This window comes from Odontesthes bonariensis, chromosome 18, assembly GCF_027942865.1.
Source record: "Odontesthes bonariensis isolate fOdoBon6 chromosome 18, fOdoBon6.hap1, whole genome shotgun sequence".
Classification (NCBI taxonomy): Eukaryota; Metazoa; Chordata; class Actinopteri; order Atheriniformes; family Atherinopsidae; genus Odontesthes; species Odontesthes bonariensis.
In genome coordinates, this window is record NC_134523.1 from 10,699,226 (window position 1) to 10,712,890 (window position 13,665).

Consider the following 13,665-nt stretch of genomic DNA (forward strand, 5'->3'; position numbering starts at 1 on the left):
AGGGAAGCCAAAATGCTCCCAAACAGGGGATTTAAATGACGTGGGGCGTTCAAGCTCTTCTGTTCCCCCGCTCGCCGTGACCACGCTGTTTTGCAGGTTAGGGGTTTTCTTTTTGTTAGCTATCGCTATGTCAGCTACGTGTTATGTCTGTGTGGTAACCTAGGCGACAGGTTGGTGTGGCAGCGCGAGTATATGGAAACAGACGTAGCACTAGAGGCAGCAGTTATCGTTACAGTAGTCACCGAAGTCTAGCCTACTTTTATTTTCCATGCCCACTGTTCTACACACTGCATGAAAAGAGGGATTTGTGGATGTATGTGGCCCCTTACATGTCCGCATACGTTAAGCCCCTGCATTTGCGGTGGTAAAAGTGAAAACTTGGCCCAAGTTGTCGCAAATTGACCTGGCAACTGCTCCCCCATGCCCCCCTCCCCTCCCCTACTTAGGAGAGCCTTTAATATGTAAATGCCAGTGATCAGGTCAGGAGCTGCCACAGTCATTTTCAAGTGGGGTTGGGTGAGGTGAGGTGGGGGGTGGGCAGGCCTGTTTCTACACGTTCATCACCATCACCTCCAACTCCAGCCAAGTTTGTTGCTGTGTTGTCTTGAAAAAGAAGAGGTGCACGCTGTCTGCTGGTGACAAGTGATGCATATCTGTTTTTTTTTCTCCCAAACACCTCTTTTGTAACCGCTTTTTGTGGGCAAAATTCAAGGATTCAAGGATTCAAAGGTTTATTGTCATATGTGCAGTTAGAAACGTGTTTCCCTGAACAATGAAATTCTTTTCTTTGTTGCCCGCACTGGATGTCCAAATGTATAATAATAAAGATAAGATAAAGATAAAATAAGCATGCAACAGCAATATTCTAAAAGGTTTCTTAAATAAAATAGAAATATAGAAATAAAAATATAGAAATCTGGCCTGTATACATAATGTGCAGTAGTGCGCTCAGTGTTTTATTGTGTATGGCTTAATTCGGTGTCACAATGGTCACAATATCGCCGAGGTCTTTTCTTTGTCCTTGCAGAGTCCATTTTTGTGTCAAAACAGTGCAAATTGCCAGCTGTGGTCAGACAACATTAAATAGCAAAAGGACGGGAGGTTGTCTCGCGAGTATTCCGTGTAATGACGTGTACGCATATGATTGGTGGAGCTTAACGGCTCGCATAAGCTCTCGTTCAATCACGTATGAGAAACATTGTGTCGTGCAGTGTAAACAAAAAGTTTAAGGAGCAGATCTGGCGGCAGAAAGGCAGACAGAAATCGCTGAGGTCCCGTGCTGTGAAAACTGCCCTGGTTTGCGGAATACAATGTCTGGAAGACGACTTGCTTTCAACTCCCCAGCAACTCTCTGCGGGTCTACAGGTTTGTGTGTTTTTTTCTACTTGCACATGACCATTTGATTGTTTAATTTTAGTCTTGTTGACACTGTACAGCACTTGGGACAGTTCTCGCTGATTTTAAATGTGCTGTATATTAAACTTACTTACTCACTTGCTTACAGGCAGATAAAATGAAAGTCCTGTTGAATGCTATGACCGGGATGTCTCGTATGGTGGCCAGCACTGTGGATACGGTCGTGGAGAGGGTTCTGGAGGGAATCGACCAGAGATTCGCTAGGTTGGAGGCAAGATGGCCGTCGAGAACGCACTGGAGTTACATTCCAGAGAAGTTGAAGAGCACAAGAGAAGGCGGATACAGAATCCGAAAATCGCGGTAAGAGTAGGTTATTGACTGTGGCTTTAGGCTAAACTCAACTTAATTGTGTCCATCACGTGAAAACCAGTGTGAGTTGCTTTATTTAAAAAAATGAATTTTGTGTTTTCAATTTATAGGAAGCAGTTCGCCCCCTGCATAACTCACCGTGGCATTATAATCCAGGTCAAGGGTAAGAATAAGTGAATGTTCTCCCAATATCTAGTTGAGTTGGACCTGATGTTACGTTACGTCAATGCAGTTTTTTTTTATTAACCATAGGCCTATTGTTTTTACAGGCTACTGTCACCTCACAATATGGATGTAACGAGTCGCTTGAAGGAGGCGGTGGCAAACAGTCCGAACTTCAGAGAGGTAGACGGCGATACTATCGAGGGTGAGCGGCGCTGACTTTTACCACGGCTGGCACTGATACTTTTAAGCACTGGTCATTTTATTCATTCCTCTTGTTTGTTTTTTTTCAGCTGCGTGACGGACCTGTGTGCTGTGCTACAGGCGCATCTTGAAGCCAACCCGAAATACTCACAGTCTCACCACAGAAGAGTGAAAGAGAGTAAGAACATATACGCTGTCAATATGACTTTTGTTACTTTATAGACAAGTTGTCAATATGCTGTGCATGGATAGACTATGTTTTGATTATTTATTGGTTATTCCAACAGCTCCCAGAAGCCAGCTTCTGATCCAGGATGAGGACGTCTGACAACTCCCGCAGACCCTGCAGGGACCGGAGGAATGCGAAGAATGCGGATTCCAAACGGCGGCGTTTAGGCTTATTGTGTATATTGTAGGCTACAGCAGTGTGTATAAAGTTTTCAATTCTTTATTATCAATATGGTTCTTATTACAATGTAAGCTATGTACATTGTGTGGTGTGGCAATAAAAGCGCTTTAAAAAAAAAAAGTTTCCTTTTTCATTTCCTCAATAGATTCACGTCATTCATGCCTGGATTAGCCTAGTCATAGTGCAGCTTATAAGAATGACGTGAATATATGAAGTACACAAACATCCCAGGAATATTAGTAATCATAATCACAATTATTAATCATAATTGCTGAATGATATGCCCATATAAAGTATGCATATATTAACCTTATTGGCCAATGGGCGGTCAGCTTTGCAGGAGCTTTTTTATGTAATCACGTGCCTTTTTCGTCCAATACCAGCGAGGCCAGTGAGAGGTCCAGACACTCTCACAGCGGGGTGCTAATCGCTGGGCCATTAGCACCCCGCTGTGAGAGCCCGCCGCGAGTCGGGTTCGTTTCCGACGATTTTCTCGCTCAACAAACTTAAAGTTTGTCTGCCTGCAAGCGCCCAGGTGCGTCCGAAAATTAGGCAAATTCGCGGATGTTCACTGCCGTCCACAGTGACACAAATCCCTCTTTTCGTGCAGTGACATGTTGTACGCTGAGGACAATAAATCACAAACGAGCCATAGGACTGTTTGCGTATTGAAGAGGGAACTGTTGCAGACTTTTACCCAGAGCGTGGAAAGTAGCTATGTCCCTGGAACTAGCAGGAATGGTAACGGCTGTGTGAGGACTGAACATGCGCACAACTTTTTTTTTCATAAATCAATCCACGGATCACGTGTGTGCCGAACCGAAATAATTGATCCGAACGGATCACGGATCAATGATGATCCGTTGCACCACTAATTTGCTTGCAAAAGTAGCAAATAGAGTGCAGTACAAAAATATTTGCCAAACCACATAATCGTGATGCATGACAAAGCCCCCGTGTGTATGTGTGTAGGTGCTGCAACTAGTTCTGAAAAGGGATGTAAACAAACACTTGCTTTCACAGCAAAACTAAAGGGATGACATCACTTCTATGTGTGTGTGCACGCGCGTCTCCTTACCTTGTGTGCTGCAGGTCCAGTGCTTGGTCCGGGTATAGTGTCAGGGGATTGCTGTTGAAACAAAACACAAGGCATCAGAGTCAGCTCGTACAAAACGACACACACACACAAACACACACTGGATAAACATGACTCAGAGATAAGAAAGACCAGTTTTATCATTCTGAACACATTAGTCAGGTTTTGTTTGAGCTCACAGCAGTAATAATCCTCTGCCACTACTCACATTAGTGCTTTCGTACGCGTGTTTTACTGCGACAGACTTTCGCAAAACTTAAAGAGCACAGCTATTTATTTTAACTTAAAGAAAATGTGATCGTCTGGTCTACAGACGTCTACTTCATCAGTGAAGGCTACTAATCATATTAATTCAAGCTCTCATCTACATGACATTAAGAAGAAAAAGCTTGTCTGTCTATTCCTCATAATAAATTGCAACTTTGAGTTCTACTACTACATTGTACAGGAAAACAATAAAACAGCTCTTCAGGGTTACTATCATCAGTCTTTGCTCCGGGTGCATCCATCCCACTTTCAATTCCCACTATCAGGAATTTAAACCCTTAATCTTTATGGATTGTTATCTGCAAGATGAGTGTTGTCACTGTGCTGAAACCTTGGTTATAAAATAGATATAAATTGAGTTATTGTACTATACATTTATAGCGCTTTTCTAGTCTAGTTGACCACTCAAAGTGCTTTTATACTACAGTCCACACTGACCCATCCTCTCACTCTCACACACACGCTCATACAAGCAAGTCTTAGACCATAAATTGCTCTTTTTTCTCTAACACACACATTCACACACGCCAATGCGTCAGAGGCAACCTGGGGTTCAGTGTTCAGCGACCAGGGAAGCCAGGAAACAACCACTGCATTAAGTAGTAACTGCACTATTAAGATCAAATAATGTCTTAAAGGTGGGGTAGGGGATCTTTTTCTGGAACATTTTTTTTACATATTGCTTGACATACTCTTCACACCCCCATTGCAACCAATTAATTAAAAGTTTTGACACAAATATGAAAGGTTTTAGTGGCCTCTAGAACGTTCAATCTAGGAAAAACGCTATCCAATCATACTGAATGGACCGTTAACAATGATTGGATTCTGATGCCGTCTATCAAACTGCAATCTGCTCCTCCCTCCCCCTCCTTCCCCATGTGTGCGTACCCTGCTCCGTGAACGAATTACGTGTCCAGAAGCTTGGCAGGAAGCTAAACTAGAGCCAGCTTGGCTAGCACCTAGCATTATTAAACGTATAGTTATCATATACTAAATACTAAATACTAAATACGGCAACGATCGTTGCTTGCTGTCAGAACAGCGCTCCTTCGTGCTCGTGCGCGTTCATGTACTCTAGAGGCGTGCCTTCGGGGGGAAAGTGAAGAAAAGGGTTGGGACTTTTTACCTGTGTATTTTCAAAATGTAGCTTCGCTGGACTCAAAATCCAGGATCTCCTACCCTACCTTTAATAAATATTAATAGTGCATTTTTTACTCCGACCTACAAAGTGTAACCCTTACACTTCCTGTGACACTTCTCACCTACTACAGACGTTCATCATTTATTGGTTTACAACCCTTTATCACAAGACTTCAAAGGTGTTCTCCACATTGATCAAAAGAAAAGAATGACGTCGCAAATGTGACCATTAAAGGTGGGGTATGAGATGTTTTCTGGAGCATTTTTTATCATATTGTCTGAAAACCTCCTCACGACCCCATTGCACCCACTAAAATAGAATGTTTGGGAAAAAAATTAATATTTTAGTCCATTGTAGAGGGTGTAGCAAGAGGAAATGTCTGACCAGTAGAAGTAATGATGAGAGTTACTTCTATTGGATTCTGACACGCCAATCAACTGTCAGCCCCCCTCCCCCCTGCGCGTTCACAGACTTGTGACTCGTTCATGTGTTTTGAAGGCGTGGTTTCGAGGGGTGGGCTGAAGGGAGAGGCAAGGTTGTGTGTTTTCAAAAATATAGCTTGTAGGAACCGTTTTTCCAAGATCTCAAACCCCACCTTTAACAGACCAATCCTTTTTATACTGACAAACCTAAATCATCTCTAAAGTAACCTTAGACAAAAGATACTTCCACCTTTTAGGTCTAGTGGTTGGATTCTCAGATTCCAATTGAAATCCTTCATCTTCACACATGAAATCAGACGTCTTCCTCAGTAGGCATTCTTCATCCTTCACTTCGTGACATCACCGTGAAACATTTTTGAATAAGACCTAACTAGTGGCTCGTATGCACCCCTCAAAGAAAAAATTATTCTTGACAATCGAAGCAGATTTAGTGTTTGATGCGCAGCGTGCTGTATACAGTATGACGAAAATATTGTGCTTATGTTGTCTCTATCTCACTGCCGATGGTGGAGTCAAAAGATTGCTCCATTAAATGGCAGCTTTGGCACTACTGTTTAAAAAAATGACGACATTCATTAAAAAGAGACAGACAAGAAGCTACTGCGATAGTGGTTTAACTGGTTTGTGAGCGCAGTCAGTGAAGTGGGATCACTGAAAGAGATGTGGGTTAGATTCCCTCTGGAAAACCTTCACCGAAAGCTGAGCCTACGCTTGAAATTGTCGCTGCCCTTTAACTCTCACCACCGGCCTGTGACAAACTGCTGGGTAATGTCAGAGAGAGATTCGGAGGGATAAAATTATCAAATGAAAAGCGCCTGAGCAACTGTGAGTGATGACTGCAGATAAAGAAATACAAATGAACTGAAGCGATAGAGCGAAAGAATAGAGGAAGGACGAACAATTCACAACAGTATATGAATATATGACAATGGATATGAGCATGACAGATGGAGAGAAGAGATGAGGCAGTGAGAAGCAGAGATCATTTCAATTATAAACGTGAAAGAGAGGCAGAGTGAGCCAGACAAAGATGGAGAGAAAAGCTCAGCCGTAGCTTGGAGTAGCAAGAGAATGAAATGAAGACATGATTAGAGGGATATAGATCAGTGTGGGTGATGCCCATTACAGCTTTGACACAATCTGGGATGTCACAAGCTTTCACACACAAGCCGACGACAATGCAGACATCACGATCGCCCACACACCTTTTAAAGCCAAATTACTCTCAGCTCATCTACTCTTCATCAACTCACCATTTGGGGAAATATCACATCCTTGTTTGCATTATTACTGAGACAAGAACACTGATACCAATCCCAACACAATCGAGTGTAAAGCTTTAAGCGGAAGTTGGCTCGGCTTAGCTCAGCCCTTTGAATTCAGACAGAAACTCGGCGCATTGACTGCATCTCAAGTACTTTGAGTCAAATCAACTGTGCCTCTTGTCTCGGAGGACCAAAATGCTGTCCGACACAATTGTAAATATCATAGTGCGCTTTCTGATCAGCAAAACCGTCACAAGGAACAAACAACGTGAAAACAAAAAGCATCAGTGGGCTTTGATAGATTAATGACAGACTGAAGAAAATAATCAAGAGATTATTCCACAATTAAAATAACCAGTCACACAGTCTCTCCCATTAACAATAAAGTGTGAGGCTTGAGATTTAAACATATTATCTCTTTTTAAAAAGAGAACCAGTTTTATTGCTGGGAAAAATGCAGGCTCAGTGTAGCTATACTGCCGAAGCAGTTTTTGGACCTGGAGTTAAAAAGAGCACCCAGCCAGCCAAGCACATAGACTAAATACATTGTTTCTGACTGTCACTATCGTCCTCTTTCTTTCTCTCCGTAGTCTTGGTCGCTATATCTCGTCCCTTCATCTCTTTATCTCCCTGTCTGGTAAACACAGATATCGAGAGGTCTTTGTTTCTCCACAATCGTCCCTTCTCCCAAACGCACTCGTGACACACCAGCGCCAGATGCATTTCATTCATACTGTATCACACATGAAGGAAGATTTCTGCTGCAATGCTCGTGTGGGGTTCTGATGTTTGCGCATTGGTTTCTTTCGCAGAAACACACATCCCTGTGACAGCGTGTCTCTGCCATTGTTGTGAGCGTGAAGAGAAAAGGAGAGAAGAGAAGAGAAGAGAAGAGAAGAGAAGAGAAGAGAAGAGAAGAGAAGAGAAGAGAAGAGAAGAGATACAGACAGTGCTCATGCTGACACGCTTATCTGTGTGATGACTTCAAAGTGCATATACAGAGAGTCAAAGACAGAGCAGGAGAGGCGAGGTCATTATCTGCAAGAAATGGATTACTCTCAGATTAGATTGTTGAGCACAGTGAAGAGCTGTAGCACGGTATGCTTGGCAAGTCCCCTCTCGCACACATCCACCCTAAGCTCCTGTCGGCTCCTTGATGGATTCATCATACAAGTCAAAACGGAGACATCAAAGTCTCCACAGCTCAATGAACGCATACAAACACACAGTCACACACACGCTCCCAGCAAAAACTGTTAAGAAATCCACCAGGACGTGAACTTCGGCTAGCCAATGCTTGGCCTAATATTAGGAGTTAAACGGATAATAAATTGACAGCGAACGAACAACTTCCTGCTTATTCTAACGGTGACATTAACAATTACGTCACCATTTTGTTTTACCAACTGTTTCTTTAAATCTAGAAAGTAACCGGCAGATTCACCTCCAGCACTTTCACCACCCAAATAATAACATTTGGGAACAACATGAAACGGACAGCTGACAGTCAAAATGTGGATCCTAAACAGGGCCGTCTTTGAAAATGTGCCCAATTTCATCGACGTGCTCATTATTTTCGGTTAAATAGCCTCCAATGTTTATGTAAAAGCAGAGTAGCGTCATCTCTCCAACCAACTTCCTCGTGACTGAGTTTATAAATTTGCAAGTCCCAAAATAACGCTGGCAAGAGAAAACAAATGGTCACAGAATACCAATGGCTAAGATTCCAGTTGTCCAAATAGGGTTGATTCAAAAAGTCATATTCACTCAGAAGTTTGTGATTTCACTTTTATAGTTTTCTTCTTGTATAATCAGGCACTGCACATGCATTTGCATTATTATGCAACCTTTCCAATGACTACTTGCACTTCTATCCTGAAATGCACATGCTTCTGTGCATAATCATTGCAGATAGCATTTACACACTCAGTAGGCTATGTTGTGCGTAAGCCTCTCTCCACCCCTCACTTGTCCTTTCATCTTTCGTATTTCAATGTATAATGCGTTTACAGGCAGTTATAGATGAGAAATATGGCTTGAAGACACACACAAAAAATAAAACACACCCCAAGCCTCCGCTGTGCAGTAATTTTATAGCAGAAATTATATTATACTCAGAGAAATATCATCAACTTTTCTCTAAGATAGTGATTACAGACACAGGATAGCTTTCATTTCGAGTGCGGTTTTATAACCTCATTTTACAACATAAAGCAGCAAACCGTACCAGGGACGCAGGAAGTGGAGTGCTCCGGGTGCTGCAGCACCCCCCACTGGACAACAGACGCAACTACACCACTTGTGTATTAGCCTAAATTCAGGCATAGTTTTTCTCCCCCTAATTATTATTCTAAAATAAAAACACAAAATATGAATGTTTTCTACTTTTTTCATACTTATAAGTAGTTTTAAATGTCTTTTAAAAATTTGGTTTGAAATGAATGATAAACTTTTAGACCTCAACCAGACCGGAAAGAACAGTGGCGTAGAACAGTGTGACGGGAGAGACGTTTGTTTATTTAGCTTGTGGTGTCAAGCTAGCAGCAATGCGCCCTTATGAGGGAGTTCATCAGTGCCACACCAGAGCGCAAGGCAACCTTTGGAGTTATTCCATCTGGTAAGCAATGCTTTTAATTAAGTTCGCTTTGGTTAAATTGTTCTCAGCTAGTTGTGTGGTTTTGCTGCTCGATTAGCCTAATTATTTTTCTAGTTTCCTTTATGTTATCAGGCTACTATTTCAGAATAGCAGACTAATGCATGCCTAATTGGTACTGTGTATTTCTTTTTTCATTATTACTTTGCTGTAGTTCATTGAATGAGCGCAAGTCTGAGGAGAATCAGCGCGGCTGCTTCACTGCCCATGCACAAAAGACAAAGTGCCAGGGCAGCGCGATTTGCTCTTGAGCGCGTCCTCGTCTCTTATGCGATACGTCTCCACATCAGGTGCGCGTTTCCCTTCCGCAAGAAGAACTTGATCATTTCAACGTGAGATTTAAAATAAAAAAATGGTAAAATCTAGCCTCCTTGTTTAGGCTACATAAAACATGCGAGAGTAAGTCAGATAGCCTATGGATTCGCTATTCCTCACCCTAAAACTGATTAGAATGCAGGAAATTGCATCTAAAAAAAATGAATCCCCCCCAGCGCCCCCTGGTGAAAATGTGTTCCTGCGTCCCTGAACCGTACAGCATCATACAGTGTTTGCAGGTCAGTTTGTAGGTCTGGATTTGGGTTCAAGTTTGAATCTCCAAGAACACTCAAATTTACAAATAGTGATCTTTGCATGTGTTCTCTCTTAAAACAGATCCACGAGTACCATTTAAATGTGAAAAACGTGGCATCATCTGGAAGGAGTACTATATCCAGCATGTAATGTGTTGAGTACACAGCTTTTTTCCATTTTAACTCCAGTACTTTAAAACACATAAACAAATCGACGATAAGATCAAAACCAGCAACAGATAAAGTGATTGATACCGACTATCTCACTGAAGAAAAGAAAAGAAAAAGAAGAGGGCTTCACGACACTTTGACAAAATGAACTGAGAAATTTGTGAAGGAACAAACACTTTCTTCCACCTACAGCAGGAACTGAAGGAATGTGACAAACAAGCTGAAGTGTAAAGAAAAACCTACGCGAGTCAGAACCAGACTAACATAAATTTACACATCAGTGTGTGGACACCTGGATCGGATCAAATGTACCACAAACCAATCAATGGCCTAATTCTACAGGTTAAAGACAGTTGATTGTGGATTTACTACAGATTCTGCACAAAGTTTATGTGAGATTTTCTTCTGAATATCAAAGCAAAGAGCCAAGTCAAACGGGAACTACAAGATACATGTGCTCCTGTCTTCTGGAGTTCAACGTCTACTTGATCTTCTATCAAATTAAATCTATTTCAAGGTAGCAAAAAAATACCACCATAATATAAACGGCTTGTTTTCATTTAAGAATGGGGAATGTATAACAAAATTAAACAATCGTTTAATTTAACTATTTCAGATCGTCGAATTGTACCAGTAATTGCACTTGTACCACATGTCTAGATACACATTAGGGTGTTGTAAGGGAGAGGTACACTGAAGATACAGTATTGACCCGAAATGTCAAACTTTCCAGGTGGCTGACAACTTTATCAGGGCTTAAAGACACTGAAGGACAAAACTGTCAAGAAAATACTGAGCAATCACATCTCTTTCCAGCCCAACAAGCAGTGCTGCACTGGCAGCACCCTGAGCCACTAAATACTCTGAAAGCATTTCCTCACTTCCTCAAGTTTAATATGCAGCATATACTGTTCTCTATAAACATACATATATGTTATACCGATGCATTTTGTCAGACTTTTTAAATCTAATTTCTGACGGAGCTAAACTTCCACGGGAAAAAAAGGAAATAATTTGAACGAGGACTTTCTTGTTGCATAACAACCAGCCTGACCAGCACACAAATCAACCTTGCAAGTATATAAAATCAAGTTTTAGTAAATTATTATACGACTGCAGTTTGGCAACCAATAAAGGACTCATAGTTGGATACCTGAGCAAGTCATAACGGAGCACAGAGTAAGACAGGATTATGCCGGCACCGAAGGCAAAAGATGGCTTTATGCAACACAGCAGTTCCAGTTCACTTCACATGCTGTATGCTAACATCTATGACACATCATTTCAGAGGTTTTGCACTTTTCCAAACAGACAAGATGTGTGCAGAGGTGTTCCCCTCGAGGAGGAGGGAAAACATGCTCTAATTTCAAATTACATAACGATGTCATACTTCTTTATTATCATCATTACATCTTTTTGGTAAACAGCTGTGTTTGTACAACAAGTGAAGCATAGTCAACTGCCTGGGTCAAGAGAGGGCCAGTCTGCGCAGAACAGCCATACCTTTACACTACTTACCCACGCCTCATCGCACTCACCCACACAAGAAAGCATACAACCCACAAAGAGGTGAGAAGGGAAAGACAAATATTCCTCATTTACACAACATCTCCCTGTTTTCCTGCCTTTTGAGTCTCCAACTCAACAAAGTAAGACAAAAGGATCAGTAATTGCAGCTCAAACCCCTCTCTAAATTTCACATAATATTGTTATGTGGGTGCATGCTTGTTCTATTCTTCTCCGACATTTTTAAAGATGTAACATCTGTGATCTGTTTTGACAGGAAAAATTGATAACCATTAACACGACACAGAGCGGCCTCAATCCACCGTTCGTTTAGGCATCACTTAAAGTAACCAGATGTGACATGACCTAAACCGTTCATCTCTACGGTCCTATGTGGCTTTACACAACAAATGTTTCTTTATTTTTAGAACATCTGGCTCCTCCAGGACTGGAAGTCCTGGCACACTGCCTCCGACTCCCAGAGGGGGAATTCTGGATGTGTTTTTAAGTAGGTGCCACTGATGAGGATGATGAGCGGGGCTGACACTTAGAGCGGCCATTTGGCTTGTTCGCACATTGAGACACACCAGGTCCCACACATTTACTGCTCAGTTGACCAAGCTTCAAGAACAAGAATCAAAAGGTCCCAAGGGACAAATATTGGAAAATTGGCCCGATTAGGACCATAGAGCTTTAAGAAGTGCAAGTGCATTGATTAGATATAGAAATATTGCTGTGTTTACTACAGAACAAATTCCTATCAGTCAGGATATGAGTCATTTGGCATCACCTATTTACTTTTCTCAATGAAGAAACAAAAGTCAACTCCATTTGAATTTTCATCATTGGACTGTTGCAACTTGTAATGCCAATTTAATATATTCCCTCCCTTTGTCTGACAAAACAATAAGTCAACTAAAAAACAAAAACTGACATGAATTTCCAACATTTGGAAATTGTACTCAGATTGTATACAAACATACACCGCTGAGCGTCCTGTTTCTTAGTGCAGGTGTGTGTGGTGGATCTGTTGGTGGTGGGGTGGTGTTGCCTTGACAACAGGAGTGTGAAGGTATGGTGTCCTCCTGTTTTTCTGGTTATTATGGATGTAGCACACAGTCACACTCACTCGCGCGCGCACATATAGAAAGGGTGCCTCTGCGACAGCAAAATGAAAACACCTGAGTCGTGACGAGGTTAATAAACGGCCTCTGAGTACAGAGCGGTGGTGTCGGGCAAAGATAAACCCGTTACCCACGTTCACCCGCGATCAAACTCAAAAGGACGAACAGACGTGCGCGGTCGGTTTGAAATACTCACGCTCTTCTTCCGCAAGTGCAGTCCGTGCTTCAGTAGCCCGGGTAGATCCCGGATTTTGTGTTTGAGTTGTGCTTGGTCCCGTGCGCTCCTGTTCCACCGCAAGCCCGCGAGCAAGCCGTCCTCTGCAGGCTCCGAGTCCTCCATGGTTTAGCCCCTTCTTCTCCTGTGTGTCCTCGAGCTGCCTGCTGCCTGTCTGCGCTCCCAGTGTCTACCTACCGTATTCTCACAAGGCGCACCGCCGCCCGCGCCTGTTCGCCATTTCCCCCCGCCTCGCGCCCACACTCACCGACCCGCATCTGCAGCCAAACCGCGCGCAGCCCGGTTCACTCAACGTGTTCCGCAGCACGCGACGCTGCTCCACCCAATGCCTCACACTTACTCCTCGGTAGCCTACTCTACCAGGTTGATGTGTGTGGATGTGGTGTGTGTGTGTGTGCTGTCCGGTGAGGGGAGGGGGAGGTGGACACAGGTGCACAGAAACATTGCATCACTTCCACCTTCCATTCACTGATATCCGCGACGAGGCAAGTTGGTCTATCATTAACTGGCACGTTAATGCTGCACTGCTGTTTGGTGGATTGTTTCGACTCTATTTTGTCGTAAGGAGTAAAAGAACGCAAAGGCTGACAATGTTTGGGGCGGAAGGGGAAAAAAGGGAACCAGACAGAACCAGGTAGGGCGACGTCACTGCTCTACATGGCTCAAATTACAATAGGTAAACAAAGAGCAGT

At 42.7% G+C, this 13,665-nt stretch overlaps 1 protein-coding gene across 1 annotated transcript in view; it reads right to left on the reverse strand.

The window, feature by feature from the left end:
• The window catches only part of rapgef5a (Rap guanine nucleotide exchange factor (GEF) 5a), a 47,288-nt gene extending 33,897 nt beyond the window's left edge, over positions 1-13,391 (reverse strand). Inside the window, exons 1-2 of the mRNA XM_075450302.1 lie at positions 12,935-13,391; positions 3,579-3,629 (exon numbers count right to left, since the gene is read on the reverse strand). Coding sequence (XP_075306417.1) covers positions 3,579-3,629; positions 12,935-13,078 — 195 coding nt within the window. The 5' untranslated portion in view covers positions 13,079-13,391. The remainder of the gene's footprint in view (positions 1-3,578; positions 3,630-12,934) is intronic.
• Positions 13,392-13,665: the final 274 nt, after the last annotated feature.